Below are 16,592 nucleotides of genomic sequence, written 5' to 3'. Positions count from 1 at the left end.
TCCTACGGCAAACTACTTCCCCTGAATTTGCTACCAGGTGTGTATACAGTATTTCCCTTGCTTTAGATCATATAGATGGAATGCTAGTCTGCTCTTCTCTCCCTGCACCAATCTCTTCCAGCAAGAATTACTTCTCAGAATCCTGCAAAGGGATTTCACACAGGCCTGGAATTCAGCTCCCTTCCAGATGCATTAGGCTGTGCCCCCTCTCCATGAGCCATCCTAGACTCCTCTTCTTCCTGGAAAGAAGCATTTGCCCCCTTAGCCTTATTGGGTGGGGGGCAGTGCTATGCAAAGGCCTGTACTATCAATTGTCCAAGGTATCAAAAGTCCATCTCTCTCTGTTACATACAATTGTTTCAAAGTCAGCAAAAATTGGACACAAATAGACTAGTACAACCTGGCTTGTTTACATTAAAAGAACTGCGATAAGGGGTCAAGTTGAGGTCATATGAGAAAGAGCAAAGTCTAGAAATTAGAGAAAACATTTATAGTTTAATCACTGATGTGTTTTGATTGGTTAGTGGTAATGGGAGGAGGTTACCACTCTTGACATTGTTTATTTGGGATTCAGTAAATGAGAGCAAGCAGGGGGAATGCAAGTACTGGAAGGAGTAAGCTTTCTGACTGTAGATTCCATTGCCTCCTAGGCTTCACCATCACATCATGGGGCTTTCTGGATCTTGAGGTACTTCCAAACTGGGCCAGAGAGTGGGACCTAGATAACATGACTTCCCCCACACACTTTGGTTAGAGCTAAATCCCAAACAACACCTTGAATGTGAGACATGGGATCCTGCTATCACCCCCACCCTCATATCATATTCCTTATCTACTTGATTTCTTCTCTTTCTCAGCCTTCTTCTGTTTAAAGAGAGTCTGGCTTAGGCAGTGGAGGCAATTCCATCTTTTGCAACACTGTTGCAACCCTATGACTAGAAAGGCAACTCAAAGCAATGCCTTAAAAGCCAGTCTCACCATTGTTGATGACACTGTGCTGTGCCTGTGTTTCTGCAGCAGTGAGGTTGCAAGTGAAAGTTGGCACCAGAGACAGAAGCTGCATTCCCTTATTTGTGCTGCTATTCTCCCCATTTGTGCTGTGGTCTTATTTTGTCTTAAAGGAAACAGGATCAGACTTCAGCAACAGCTCCAGCCCATCTCAACTCTTTTCCATTTCCCCAGAAAGGACACTTATTACCATGTCAAAAAAGCAAACAGGATGTTAGGAATCATTAAAAAGGGGATAGAGAATATCTTATTGCCCTTATATAAATGCATGGTACGCCCACATCTTGAATATTGCTTACAGATGTGGTCTCCTCCTCTCAGAAAAGATATACTGGCATTAGAAAAGGTTCAGAGAAGAGCAACTAAAATGATTAGGGAACAGGTCCCATATGAGGAGAGATTAAAGAGGCTAGGACTTTTCAGCTTGGAAAAGAGGAGACTGGGGGATATGATAGAGGTGTATAAAATCATGAGTGGTGTGGAGAAAGTGAATAAGGAAAAGTTATTTACTTGTTCCCATAACAGAAGAACTAGGGGCCACCAGGTTTAAAACAAATAAAAGGAAGTTGTTCTACACACAGTGCACAGTCAACCTGTGGAACTCCTTGCCTGAGGAGGCTGTGGAGGCTAGGACTATAACCGGGTTTAAAAGAGAACTAGATAAATTGATGGAGGTTAAGTCCATCAATGGCTATTAGCCAGGCTGGGTAAGGAATGGTTCTAGCCTCTGAGGATGTCAGAGGGTGGAGATGGATGGCAGGCAAGAGATCAGTTGATCATTACTTGTTAGGATCACTCCCATTGGGGCACCTGGCATTGGCCACTTTCGGCAGACAGGATACTGGGCTGGATGGACCTTTGGTCTGACCCAGTATGGCCGTTCTTATGTCTAACACCAGCTAGAGGTAGGTTCACCCGTACAGTGGCATGTACAGTAGAGATACTGCACAGCCAGCTTGCAGAGATACAAAGAGCAGTGCAGACCGTGAAGCGCAGCTTAGGAGAGTAGAGTGCCCTGCACACCTGAACCCCAGGGTATATACCCTAAATGGCTCTCTGCACCCCCAAGCTGTGCCTCCCAAGGCTTTAGTGCCCCACTGCCTCCCCTGCCAGAGCCTTTCCCCGCCCGAGGTCGCTGCACTCCACAGCAACGAGCGTGGGCCCCGTAGCCTGCCTGTCTCTGCGGCCGGTAGCTGCAGTGGTGGTGCCGGGACTCCCCCGTGCGGGGGGGGGAGCCTGTCAGATGAGGGGGTTTCCCATCACCACACTGGGTGGTGGCAGCGAAAGGCCCTGAGAACTGCCGCTGTTTTAGGGGAAAGGTCATGGGGCGCTGGCCCAGCCCTGTGACAGAAACCCAAGGTGTCAGTGCCCCAGGCAGGCGCCCACACGGGCACCTCCTGGCCCTGGGGCTCATCCCCCGCCCCGGGCACCCTGGGCTCTGCCTGGCCTGGCTCAGCTCCCAGCCAGCAGGGGGAATTCATCTGGGCCTGTCCCTTTAAGACTCCTGCTGGGCAGCTTCACCCCCGACACGTGACACGGGGGTGACAGCCCGGCTGACAGGGAGCGCGTCTCCTACATCACGTGACTCGGCTCCGCCGGGCAGCTGAGTAGCGCCGATCCGATCTCAGTGCCCGCCTCTCCCTCGGGAGGAATAGCCGCTCTTGCAACTTCTCTCGTTGGTGGGGTATAGTCTATCCGCCGCAGGAGGACCGCAGCCGCCGGGGCTCTATAGTCCGAGTTTGGTGTTTACGGGGCAGCCGGACGGGACCTGCCTGGATCGATTGGCTACAGCCTGACGTGTTAGGTGCGTCAATACGTCACATGTGGCGCATCACACGGACGCCGGTCACGCCTCTTTCCTTATTGGGTGGGAGTGGGGGAGGGTCAGTGGGGTCGCGCCTATTGGCCAGGGGTGAGGGTGGGGTCGGGTCACCTGTCCCCATTGAGGGAGCTTAGCGGAGCACTGGCACCCCATTGGCTGGGATGGAGTGGGGCAAGGGGGTGATTCACCCCACTGACTGGAGGCTTCACATCCCTGTTCCCCATTGGCTGCGGTGGTGTGGGACAGTGTGTCTGATACCCCCTTTCCCCTTTGAGTTGGGGGGAGTTCACTTAGGGTGTCCCTGTTCCCTATTTTGGGGGCTGTGACCCCCTGGTCATGTGGGGCCTACCAAGATGGAGGAGTACCAGGGAGGAGAAAGGGTTTAGCGCCAGAGACTGGGCAAGGAGGTGGCGAGCTGTGGACTAGGTGCATCCATAGCAGCGCCTGGTGGGCCTGCAGTGCTGGCACCAAGGTGGATTCACCCCAAAGCTGAGCGCTGGAGTGATTTACCTGTAGCCCCACCGGGCTCTTGCAAGTATCTTGTGCCTGGATTTCGTTTTCAACAGAGCTGGCCTCGCTGTTCCCAGGATGGCCCCACCTGCTGCCCAGTGTCCATGGGGCCTGCTCCTAACCTTTGCCTTCTACTTGGGCTCTTCCTGCACTGACAGTGCCTCTGCTCTTCCACACCACGACTATTGCATCATTGGTGCTGGCCCCTCAGGCTTGCAGATGGCCTATTTCCTCCAGCGTGCAGGCCGGGACTATGTGGTCTTTGAGCGTAGCCATGCACCTGGCAGCTTCTTTGCCCTTTATCCACGCCATCGCAAGCTCATCAGCATCAACAAACGACACACTGGCAAGTCCAACAGCGAGTTCAATCTTCGCCATGACTGGAACTCCCTTCTCAGCCATGACAGCCGACTGCTTTTCCAACACTACTCTCATGACTTCTTCCCTGAGGCTGACACCATGGTGCATTACCTTGAAGACTTTGCTTCCATGTTGGAGCTCCGGGTTCAGTACAACACTGCCATCATCCATGTGAGACTGGAGAGGGACTCACAGGCATGGAATGGCCATTACTTCATTCTTACAGACCATAACAGCCAGGACTACAGATGCAGGTAACCAGCAAAGTGGGCCTGGTCGGCTATGCAGCTTTCCACGAGCCTAGTACGTAGCTACCTGTTGGGTTGTAGGTGACATGACATTATTTTTGAAAAAGTGCCACCTTCCTTGAGCAACATCACACTGCAGAAGTTTGAAGTGCTGACAGGTGTTATTTCTATTCCCATGGGCTGTCATAGAGTTGTGTGGACAGCTCAGAACTGGAACAGCCAGTCAGGATTACCCAATATTCCTTTCCAACTCTTAGATGTTGCCCTAACATTAAATAACAGTTGGAACAGATGGCCTGTGAGATGATTCTGCTTACCTTATTATCATCATTTTTTTTTTAATTGAGATATTTTCTGTCCCATAATAAAATGACAGGGAGCACGCCATATACTGTATTAAAAGGCAACACATTTAAAATGTGTAGAAGGAAATACTTTTCATGCACCATATAGTTAACCTGTGAAACTCACTGGCATTAGTTTTTTTAATACAGAAAGCTTAGGGAGAGTTGAAGAAGATTAGACACTTACGTATAGCATCTGCAATGGCCTTTGCTAGAATAAAATTACAAGAGTTATTGACCCTCCTGGTATGGAGAATAAGCAGACCACTAACTGAAGTAGGGAAGATGCTTCCACCCATGCTGTATAGTATTGAGCAGTAAAAATGCATTAAACAGCTGCTTCAGTATGGCAGGCTGCAGAATATTACACTGAACAAGGTAGCAGTAGTGTAATCCTGTACTACAGGAGGTGAGATGGCGGATGAGATCTTATGTGGCAATTCCTATATTCCCTAATGTTGACAGTGCTTTCTTATCATGTCTCTTTGCAGCCTATTGTTGGTAGCCACTGGAACATGGGTTCCCAATGTGGTAAACTTCCCTGGCTCAGAATATGTTGAGGGCTATGAATCTGTGTCCATCAACCCAGAAAACTTTGCTGGCCAGACTGTGTTGATCTTGGGTCGGGGGAACTCTGCCTTTGAGACCGCCGAGAACATTCTGGGCGTCACCAATTTCATACACATGGTGAGCCGCTCCCGCGTTCGCCTCTCTTGGGCCACCCACTATGTTGGAGATTTAAGGTATGAGGCTGCTTTCCTTCATGGTTTTAATGTGAATTGAATATTAACCAAGTGAAATTGCCATTGTCTGGTGAGACTGGCTGTTAGGACTGGTACAGCAGACTAATGGCTTGGAGGATGAGTAATGGGATATGGGCCCTTTCACCTGTAGGCCTATGTTTTAATCCAGCCCAGGTTTGCAGTTACTGAAAGTTGTCTATTTCATGGCTGTGAAATGAGTTGATAGGGAGAGTCTCTGACAGTTCCTAATGGAAACAAATCATAAAATCTGTCATCATTACAATCACTAATTGGCCCCTTGCTTGCTACCTCAGACGGGAGGCCCAGGATTGACTGGACCACGGAAGGATAGTCCAGTGGTTAGGGCCCTAGCTCGGGAGACCCAGGTTCAATTTCTTGCTCTGCCACAGATGCCCTGCGTGACCTTGAGCAAGTTTAGTCTGTGCCTCGCTTCCCCATCTGTAAAATGGGGATAATAGCACTGCCCTACTTCACAAGGGTGTTGGGACGATGAACACCTTAATGACCATGAAACACTCAGATACTCTGGGAATGGGGGCCATAGATAGAATGGAGACTGAGCTCTCCTTTTATTGCTGTGAGGTGTACTGGTGAGGCAGTATGGAGGAAACGTGTACTGCCACTATCTACGTTGTACCTGCTTGGGTGGTACATAAAGGATGTCTGTCTCCAGCACTGTCAGTCTGGCATGTCTCACCGGCACCAAATTCCCACAGACACAAAAGGCACCAATTGTGAGATAGTTATAGTGTGCTTTGGGACAGAATTGTAGGATGCGTAATAAACTTGTCATGTTTCCAGGAGCAGTTTTTGAACCCCAGATGCCTCCTCTTTCTTATATTCTCCCTGTTTCTCAGAGCGATTAACAATGGCCTTCTAGATACATACCAGCTGAAGTCTTTGGACGGGCTACTGGAGGGTGACTTGGAAGATCTGGCTATTGTCAAGGATAAGAAAGGGAAGCTGCACATCACTCTCAAATTCTATCTGGAGAACAGCAACAGCAGTGCAGGTGCAGAATCCATCACTCTCCCACAGGATGAGCTGGACAACTTTGCCACCCGGGCACCCTATGACCGTGTCATCCGCTGCCTGGGTTGGAAGTTTGACTTCTCCATTTACAACAGGTGAGGGTGAACCAGGGCCTGGAGGAGGCAGGAACAGAGAAAGTGGATTATGTATGTGGGTGTGTGAGAGAGCATGTACCACTGCCCTCTAACAGATGGGATGTCAGACCTGAGTGAGTGGAGTTGTTTGAATTTGTAAACCTGCTTCCTTGACTCCCTGGGGAGAGGCCTATGTCTCTGGAGCTGAAGGCCCTGAGTCCCTGATGTCCTGTGAGTATTGTCAGCTGGTGACTGCATCCATGGTGTACAGATACAGATCCATACACTGAAGCTTTTTTCTAGTCTTCATCCTCAGCACATATCCTCATCACTCTCTGCCTTGGCTTATCTCATAATACAGACTGGAAATGATATCAGTAACTCTGCTTTCCTCTTAAATGGGTTGTTACTGTGTCAAGTGGCTCAGACCCAAATATGACCCCACCCAAAACCACCTTAAAATGGATACTCTTGGTTTCTAATAAAATTCCCTGTGTGCTCCTGGCTGGAGAAGGAACAAAACCTTCTGAGGGCAGTGGAAGCAGGAAGCAAGATCTTTCAAAATGACCAGAGCATAGCCTATGCCCCTCCAGACACGCTCAGCCACCTACCCTCAAATCTCCCCTTCCTGACTGGCTTAATCTGCTCTTTTGTGCACCCAGATCTCTTAGGCTGATGCCAGGGAAAGGGAATAAGAAGAAGTATCCTCTGATCAAACCCAGTTATGAGTCAAGAGGCACCCTGGGGCTCTTTGTTCTGGGCGCTGCTAGCCACTCTATCGACTTCAGGAAATCTGCTGGGGGCTTTATCCATGGATTCCGATATACAAGTGAGCGTTGGATGTACAGAATGGGCAAAAGTTGGGAAAGAAGGGCTGAGGTGGGACGGAACAATTCACTGGCTAGTAGTGGATTAGTGAATGTTACTAGATCACCTTCAGTCTTTAGTATATCACACAATCCTCATTGTGAGAATGTGATATATCCAGTTTGTGATTGCATAGCAAGGTATGGGGTGAAGGACAGGCTGTGGAAAAGATTTTGGCCCATATCTGTTATGTCATTTTTTGTTTTTTGTCTGTTTGTGAGTTTGTCTTCCTATCTCTTGCCTTCTACCTCTTATTTATATAACACAATACATAAGTTCTTGCCATCAGGTATATTGTCTTGTGACTGGTTGTAGGTGAGAGGTCTGTTTTGTGGAGCAGAGTTTTGGGCAGAGGCCTTAATATTTTTTGAAAATTCTTATACTTGAGAGAGACTGCCACTCTTAAAGAAATGATTCATTAGGAGAACTCCCCTACTTCCTAGCCGGTTAGGATCACCTCAGCTTTCTGAGGACTGTCCACTCAGGGTGTGAGTGACCCTGGGGAGAATTCTTAGTGCTGATTGGCTGAGGTGGAGATCACATGATTTGCTATAGTCTAGAATCTATCTTGTGTGTCATGATGTTGCTTGTGTGTGTCTCCTTGTTGTGCGATTCAGTATCTTTAAAAGTATGAGCTGTATTTTAAAGTGAGCCTTTTCTTTCTTGACTTGCTGTCTTAGCTCGTGCTGTCCATCACTTGTTGGAACATCGTCATCACGGAGTCCCCTGGCCAGCATCAGTCTACCCCATTACACAACTGACAAATTCCATCATCAAACGGGTGAATGAGGCGTCTGGACTCTACCAGATGTTCAGTGTCTTGGGTGACATCATTCTGCTGAGAGAGTGAGTGAGTAATTATTCCCAGCACTCTGATTCATCAATAAGTCCCTTCTCTTTGGGGGCTAAAACAAACCAAAACCTCCTGCTGAAGTCAAAACTGTATTCCTAGATTCCCCTTTGAATGTCCCTGGTGAAAAGCTTTCAATGAGATATGCTGTCTCAGTTTTGGATGGGGAGAAGCAGGGCTTAAATTCTCCCCAAATATTTCCCGGAGCCCCAGGGCTCGGGGCTCCAGCCCCATGGGGTACGCCAGGACTCTGCACCGGATGGCTTTGGCTGAATTTAAGCCCTGGGGAGAAGGGTCCCTTTGTCTGGAAATAATGGAGACTTGTAATAGGATACTGAGCTTTTTAAATCCCTACATCACTAGGTCTGGTCCAAACCGGATGGATAATGACTGAAAGTAATTACCATCTGATGACCGTTTCTTGGCCTCAGCCTATGAGGATATATTGGGTGCTATGTATTTGCCTTAATCCCTTGTTGGCTGGTTAGATTGTTCCTTGTAGAAAGATCTCATGAATGTGGTTGTGGCTCCTAGAAATGCCACAGCATTTGAGTACCTGGAGGAGTATCCAGTCGGGATCCTGGCAGAGCTGGAATTGCACACAGGGAGAAAGGCCCACAATGGGCTCTTTGTTGTCATCATGGAGTATGGGAAGAATTTTTCTGGGGCTGACAAGGATGTCTTCTACTACAACCGAGCAGTGGGGGAGGCACAACATGCCTGGCAGTCTAACTTCCTGCATCCTGTTATTTATTACTACAAACGACTCCCCACAGGTAAGCTGACAAGCAGCCCTCCTCACCCTTGTATCCTGATTATCCCATATATACAAGATGGAAAGTTAAGGATGGTTCAGGACAAGAGGGAATTTTGAGTCTATCCTAGACAACTTCCCCTGCTTCTTTGAAGTTGCTCCCCTGTGGTATACTAGCCACTACTGTAGGTGCTAATGGTGTACTTGTAACCCACCCACCCCATCTATGTATATTCATTTGTTGTCTCTTGTCTGACCCTTGTAAGCCTCTTGGGTCAGGGATCGTCTGTTTGTACAGCACCTGGCACAGTGAAGTCCTGGTCTATGACTAGGGCCCTTAGGCCCTACAGTAATAAAAATAATAAGAATACAAAATAAAGAAATGGAGGAGGGAAGGGAAGTTCCTGTGGAACTCGTCAGCGCTGCTCTTCAGTCATCCAGAAGACATCACTGATGAGTCACGTCAGATATGGCAACTTCCTGCAATATCTTTGGGAGACCAGTTGTATTAAGTGCATAAATGGTTTATGTATCATTGTGGGCCAAGTATTGTATACGCTCCATGGAAGGGTGTGATAGAGAAGGGCTACAACAGCTCCTCCAGGAAGTGAACACAGTAGAGGATGATTTAGGGAAATCACTGATTATAACATTTCTAGAGAAGTAACGCTTCCTGGGAAGGCTCACATAGTCTGGTTCAAATCCACTGACCAACAGACAAATAAAGGACTTTTGGATAAATAGCCCAAGCTTAAACCGATTCAGGGCCTTCATTCTGGTCTAAAGACTAATATGAATGGGTAACCACAGGAAAAACCCAGTTGTGGGGTTTGAAGAACTGACATCTACCAGAGTCCTGTTTTGGGAGTTCGGGGGTGACCTCTGGTAGGCTCTTAAGCATGTGTGTAGGTTCTTTTATTGTCTTTATGTGCTTTCTCTGTAATGCTTTTACCTTCAGAATAAATGTGATTGCTTGGAGGGAGCTGTGTAGTGACTTGTAACTGCTGGCAATACACTGGTAATTGCCTTCTCTCTGAGGGCTAAGTGCAGATGCTGGCTATTTGGGCAGACTGGCTTTCTGGAGATATTGCAGTGGAGATCAAGTTGCTGTGCAGCCTTAAAAACCCCGGTCAGAACTGAGTGAGACTGCCCAGGAGAGGTGGGAGTTGGGAGACCGAAATCTTTAAGTGGGTGCCCTCGAGGGACCACAGAAAGGGAAATACAGGTGCGTTTACCCTGAAACTGTGACAGGTGGCTAGGTGGTGGTTGAAACCTCAAGTTTGGTTCCAGAAAAGGGGTGTTGGGGAACATTTCAACTGTCCAGAAGAATCCGGTATCCCATGGAAGCGATGTGCATGGTTTTCCTTTGCCTGGTGCCATGTGACTTCTGAGTTGTGTAAGTACTGCGGTGCCTAGTGTTGTTGCCAAAAGTCAACTGCTCTCCTGTGGTTTACCCATCTCTGAGACATCATATACTGACAGGAGAACCCCCAGCTCTGATGAAAGAAGCCAAGAGCAAGATTTAAAAGCAGCGTAACATCAAAGCAAATAAAAACGCACACAATGAATTTCCCTAGGAGGATCCAAAGATTAGAGTGTTGACATTTCACCTCCAGAGACTTAGCTTCAGATTCTGGCATGGGTCACAAGGGAAGTGAATTTGGTTAATAATAACATAAAGCCTAAGCACAGTTTGGCATGACTGGCTGGTTCAGAGGAATCAGAGCTAAAATAGTGATGGTGGGTGTCGTGTGTGTGTGTGCGTCCATCCATCCAGGATTGGAAAAGCAGGGGATGCTGCAGGGCCAGGAGTGAGGGGCATTGACAGAGCTGAGAGTCAGTCCAGGACTGGAATAGCTGAGATTCATGCTGCAGATCAGAACGAGGTGCAGTGTTGCAAGTTAGGGGGCCAGGAGTGGAAGCTGGAATAGCTGTTGCAGTGTTAACATCCCATCTTCTTGAGCTCTTCCGAATTCCATTTTGATTCTGGAAAAGGAGGACAAAAGCACATTTTCTCCTTTGTTAATATGATCTGTTCTGTCAACAGAGCGTGAGATGAGGCTCTGTCCTCCAGACTGGCCTCTCCCCCGCCCAGATGCTGTCCATCATATTGTGGAGGATTTCCTGACAGACTGGACTGCCCCAAATGCCCATATTCTCCCACTTAGACGCTTCCTGGAGAATTGTCTGGAAACTGACCTGCGCAGCTTCTTTGCAGGTAAGCTGGACGCTAGCTGGCAATGGGGGTTTGGAGACGCATCTGACTCAGATAGGACAGTAGCAGGCCAACAGTTTAGTTAACATGAAAGATCCCTCTGACTACTGGGCAGCTGGGAAATCTTACTACTAGTTGGATGCACTCCATGAAACAGGAAGAAGTGCTGGGTCATATCAGGAGCTCACCCATTCCAAAATAGCCTATGATCTTAATTGCCCCAAGAAGCAGAGGGACAGCAGGGTGCCCCTTGGCAGGTCCTCTCTCCTGGGAGTGTATGCTAAGTCTTGATTCAATACCCCACAGGCTGCAGCTTCCCCACTCCTCCGTCTGAAATGAGATTTGTGCTGACAAGCACCACAGCTGCTTTCAGTTGGAAACAGTAGGGACAGCTTGTAGAATGAGAGATGAGAACTCTGTGATACCAAAGCTGGAAAACTAGTCTCTCACCTCCTGAGCTGGAGAATGGGTTGGGAAACCTATATATGAATTTCATGGGGCCACAGAGAGAAGCACCTCTGAGCTACCAAATTGAAGAACCAGGTTTCGACCTCAAATTCTGTTCCTCCGTCTCTGAATTTACAGATTCTGCGGGAGACAGTTAATTACTCTGGATTAATCAAGTCAGGTGCTTGCTGGCGAAGTGCTGTCACTGTCCCTGACCTTTATTTTTTTGGTTCCGAATGATTGACTTGTTGGGAGACCCTGAATTATTAAGCATTTACGGAGCATCTCTACATAATCTTTTTTTGTTTTTATTTGTAGAGTCCTGTTTCCTGTTTGCTCTGACTCACCGGAAGCTGCCTCCCTTTTGTCAGCAGGGATACCTGCGAATGCAAGGGCTTGTGGGTAACAAAAGACTTAGGCACCATGCAGTGGAAGCTGGCCTACTGGAGGACCACACTGTTATGCACTCTACAGATGAACTGCTTGGTGGCCAGAGAGGTTCATGTGACCAGTTGCTGAAGGATCACATGATACCAGGTAGCCCCCTACATCATCTTGTGAATACCAAGGATGAGCTTTAACCTTTCCCAATTCATACTGAAACCCATGGGGACTGTTGTGACAATACTGTAACACACATCTGCAGCAAGATTCCAACCTCTTTCATGTGACACTGGCTTCCTGCCCATCCCTCCAGCTGTCCACATATTGCCAAAGACCTGCTCAGATCTGTTGTGACTGATGGGCTTGATGTGCTGTGGAGGATAAGTTAGAAGCTGAGATTCAGTGAGGCGGAGGCTTCTCCTTTGTCCCTGCAGAGCCCCCGGTGCTTGAAGACAGTGTTGTATTTATCTTATGGACCAATGTCTGGGGCAACATTTGGGGATCAAAGATATGGGGAGAGAAAGAGAGAAGAGATGCACAGATAGCTTACCATGAAATATTTTCGGTTTTGATGTGACACAGTTACATGTCTTGAGGGCAGGTTGGAGACTGATCATTGGATGCTGTGTCCAGCACATTCTTATGTATACTTGAAGATTTGTATGTCCACTGAATTCAGAAGCGATACCTTCAGAAGCAAAGTTTTTTGTGCCCTTTGATAGAGACAATGAGGTGCATGCCAGTATATTTAGTTTTAGTGCAGGGCAATATAATGTCACTGCCTGGACACGGGTCCCAAAAGCCATCTCCCTCTCTAATGGTGAGCAGCTAGCCTAGGAAGCCTAGACCCAATGTGAACTGTCACTAAATTAGCCCTGCTACCCTATCCATTCCTTTACTTGGTGGAGTTGGTATTCTGTGCCAGCTGCTCCTATTTAGAAGGGATAGTCCCTGTATTTTTTAGCAAAATATCTGTCCTATTTGCTCTATGTCCTTCCAAAAAGCTTCCTGTGCATTTCACTCTAGTTAAAATGTGTATTCCTAGTTTTCTTCCCAGATGTTCCTATTTATAGCTTTCAGATGTTGTATGGTAAATTGTCTGCATTTTATTGCTCCTTCCCTAATAGGCACAGACCTCTCACTTCTTGGAAACCACTAATCAGAGCAAGGAGTTTGAGCTCAGTCTTCCTATGTCCCCATGATTTCTGTGAGGTAGAGGAGGGGCAGATGGGAATATGCTTCCTGCTCTCCCCATATCCATGAGAATACCTTACATTTGTGCTTCCTGGTAAGATGGGTGGAGGAGAGGGTGGACCTGAATATTCCCTCCCCGTCAGCTGATTCCTAAGTAGCCTTTCCCAGGGACCCCTTAAATTTTCTTTTGCTTCCTATAAAGACCCAGTTCCTATAGCTCTTTGCTGCTGGAGGCTGGGGAGCACTGAGATGAGTGAGGTATTGAAAGGAGTGTCACTCTTAACTGGGAACACTGGTGCCAATGCTGCTGCTGTCAAAAGATCCTCTTAGTAGCTGCTACCGGGAGAAACAGGGTTGGCGTCTCAGAAGGTGTAAATTGTTATTGCTCCACTCTCTCTCTTTAATGGAACTACCTCCATTTTCACCGGATGCGAATCTGGCCCAGAGGGAGATGGTTGAACAGTCTGTACTCACCAAGCAGCCCACAAAACTCACCATGGGCTTCCTACATGTGGACTATCCAAGGGGGGTAGAATTAGGAGGGCCAGTAGGAATGCTAACGCGCCTGTCTGACCTAAAGGTTCAGTTTCATTGTCTATGAAATACTAAAGCCAAGAGCAGGCCCACTGTACGCACACGCATGCATGCGTGCACACACACACAAAGCACGCTCTGTAGTATCCCCACTCAAGATCGTAAGACTATAAATTCCTAGTGTGTGGGTTGCCTTAGATTGCAGTTCTGCTCTGAAAAGTGACTTAAAATGGTATCATCTTCTCTACCTGTGCGCTCCCTGTTGTGTGTCTAAATCAGATCTGTTAACTTCAATGTCAGAAGGTTTTACTGTTTACTCCTGCTACCCATGCAGAGCCAGAACAGTTGAGACAATGAGCATGATTCATTCTGACTCTCACGTAATCAATGACATTTGTTAAGTCCTAACTTCATCTTTGGTGGCACTTGAACCAATCCAAATCCATTGTCCCTCTGGGATCCCAGGCAGGAATGGTAGTTGGGAAAACCATTCTACTTGTAAAGCAGACAAGTTGGATCTGGACGTCACAAAGGAGCAAGAAACACAAACTTCCATGGCGCCATTTATGTAATGACTTTTCATAGCAGAACTTCATTTTAATACCGATGCTCAATTTAATTTTATTGTATCTCCTGTTGAAGTGGATTACTGCCTGTTGTAATTGGTTGTATAGGTTTTGTATGATTATATTCTTCCAGTGCAGTTTAAAAAAATATTTACACCGCTCCCACTGTTGGCTTTTTAACCCTTTGCTCAGAGGAGATAGGTATATGTGCAGGTATGGCCACAACCATGAGACTCAATAGGAGTTTTTCTACAAACTTCAGTGAGCTTTAGATCCGACCCATAAAGGGAGTAAAGGATTCAAAGTATGCAAAGGTAGACTGACTAGTGATCTGAGAAAAGCAATTAACAGCAAAACAAGCCACTCTTACATCCTACCCCCATATGCTTGCTATGGGGTTCTATCCTTTTTTAATCTAGTTCAACAGGTTTTGGACAAAAGGAGCTTGTCGGACAAATAAACTGTAAGGCTAATACTTATCTGACCAGTGCCATTTACCCTCCCCAATCACAGCACTGCCTTTGCTCTCACCCTCTGTGACACAGGAGCAACACACAGTCCTCACCCAGCACAGCCCAAATTTGGCCCACTCACAAACACTGTGCTCTAGAAAGGGGGGGTGTGTGAGTGAGTGACTGACCACTGCTCTAGCTGAGACTAAAGAGGTGCCTTCAGTCTTCAAAGCTGTTGATCCAACAACACCTTTCATCTAAGCTCAGTGTTTTTAAAAAGCCTTTCCCCCACAATGCTGTGAAAGACATGTTGCCGGCACCCAGTGCCAGAGGCAAGCAACAGCAGGGGTTCATTGCCTGGTGTGTGTCACCCAATAAACACAAGGGGGTGGAGAAGCAGAAAAGTTTATTTGGAACTCTAAAGAAGGTACAAAGAGAAAAGAATCTCAAATCCTGCACACTGAGCAGGCAGAGTCACATACCTTTATACTCCTTATCTCTCTTGCATTACACATCAGCCACGTAAAACTGCTTTGCCTTATATGGGTTACAACAATACTTTTTCCGGCAACCTTTAACAAGCATTTTAGCAATTCAAAACAACAGCACAGTCTGCTTAGCCTTGTAATTAATGAGGCAAATAAGGGTTATGGCCTTGTAGCTGATTCCTGCCATTATCCTAACTTGGTGCCAGCAAAACCTACACAAAACAGCTCTATCTGCAGCTGCAGCATTATTTTGGGAGTACACGGGCTTTCTCAGGCCAGCCAGGACTGAATTCTGTGAAGGGGGGTTGAGAAGGGCACCTCAGTCGCTAGAGCAAAGAGACTTCCTCGTCACTCATGGTCTTCCATCCCCTTGACTTAACTAGTGGCCATGCCCTGGGACCCCAACAGACAGTTCCCACCCCACCTGCCCTTTGACAGTTTTTAGATCTTTTAGTTTAACAAAGACCGAGAATAGATTGTGTTGTTTCCAAAGTAGTGGGATGTTGCTGTATTGCAACTAGCAGGGACTACGAGAGCTCACTGCACAAAACTGGGATGATTTTGCTTTGTTACTACCCCAGCTTGTACCCATTGTAAAGCAGTGGGCCACAAAAACACCTGAAAACAATATGGTAAGACCGTTCTTGCCATCTGTCAGGTGAATAAACAGGGATAGAATGAAGGTGCCACAATTAGCAAATTTTATTTGTGGTAATGACTATCATTGGCTTGAAAATTTCTGCCTTTTTGTACCTTGTAGCAGAAATCACTGCCAGTAGCAACTTCAATGTACAGTGAGGTAGTAGGCTAAGGGTTGGCTTATCAGTCTGTTGGCACAAAGACAATAGGGGGGATGATAATCATCTGATATGCACATCATCCTAAATTGCCTTGGAGCCAATCTGAAACACAGTGGCCATTCTGCACTTGTGATGCTGCACACCACTGTGGTGGGGTACTAGAGTCTGTACTGACCCATAAGGAAAAATGACACTTTTGGGTTGTCCACATCATTTAATGTAGGAGCGAGGGTGTTCTATGGAGGTTTTGTTTTTCTTAAACCTCCGTCTCCTGAACTCAAGAGTCTGCATGAGAATTGCAACATACTTTTTAATCAGTGAAAGTCATAGTTGTGAAGCAAAGCTTGAAAACAAGGCTCAGAACCCCAAAGGGAAATAAAAAGAATCCAATATATATTGAAAAACAAAATCACTTGTGATTGTTCAGCCACTTTCATTATTTTTAGGACCTGACTCATGATTTTGAAACACTTGAATTTGACCATAATGTATGTTTGTACATCTAGCACAAGGGGGTCCCAGTCCTGACTGATGCATCCAGGCCCACGTTTCTAGGTCTAAATCTTAAAGAAGGAGTAGGGTGAATTAAGCAACAGCAGCAATGGATCCGCTACTCCTCTTTAAGCTTTTGAGACCGCCTCTCAAAAGCCTTCTGGATTCGCTGACCCATGGCTCTGAGCTGGTTTGCAGTGGCCTAGCAGGGGCACGGTGTATGGTAGCCAGATGTCCCGATTTTAGAGGGGCAGTGCTGATAACTGGGGCTTTGTCTTATGCAGGCGTCTGTGTTACCCCCCCTCCCCCGCCTGATTTTCCACACTTGCTATCTGGTCACCCCAGCAAGGTGCAGGCCCACACCAGGGCACGCAGGGTCTGCGCTGT

General features: G+C 47.1%; 1 protein-coding gene across 1 annotated transcript; it reads left to right on the top strand.

The window, feature by feature from the left end:
* The first annotated feature begins 2,588 nt into the window (after positions 1-2,588).
* Positions 2,589-14,134, top strand: FOXRED2 (FAD dependent oxidoreductase domain containing 2). The gene is made up of 9 exons (XM_077829338.1): positions 2,589-2,812; positions 3,397-3,954; positions 4,784-5,035; positions 5,914-6,183; positions 6,825-6,991; positions 7,710-7,875; positions 8,414-8,655; positions 10,681-10,851; positions 11,614-14,134. Exons 2-9 carry the CDS (start codon positions 3,419-3,421, stop codon positions 11,874-11,876), a joined length of 2,067 nt encoding a protein of 688 aa, XP_077685464.1. The 5' UTR covers positions 2,589-2,812; positions 3,397-3,418; the 3' UTR covers positions 11,877-14,134.
* Positions 14,135-16,592: the final 2,458 nt, after the last annotated feature.

This window comes from Eretmochelys imbricata, chromosome 1 (genome assembly GCF_965152235.1).
Source record: "Eretmochelys imbricata isolate rEreImb1 chromosome 1, rEreImb1.hap1, whole genome shotgun sequence".
Taxonomy (NCBI): domain Eukaryota; kingdom Metazoa; phylum Chordata; order Testudines; family Cheloniidae; genus Eretmochelys; species Eretmochelys imbricata.
The sequence above is the reverse complement of the archived record's forward strand: the minus strand, read 5'-3'. Positions and strand labels throughout refer to the sequence as shown.

What these genes read in the sequence shown, in the direction of transcription:
- FOXRED2 (XM_077829338.1), top strand. Translation starts at nt 3,419, where the DNA reads ATGGCCCCACCTGCTGCCCAGTGTCCATGGGGCCTGCTCCTAACCTTT. An exon ending in AGCCAGGACTACAGATGCAG is followed by an intron (nt 3,955 to 4,783) that starts GTAACCAGCAAA and finishes GTCTCTTTGCAG; the next exon opens with CCTATTGTTGGTAGCCACTG. An exon ending in CCATGGATTCCGATATACAA is followed by an intron (nt 6,992 to 7,709) that starts GTGAGCGTTGGA and finishes TTGCTGTCTTAG; the next exon opens with CTCGTGCTGTCCATCACTTG.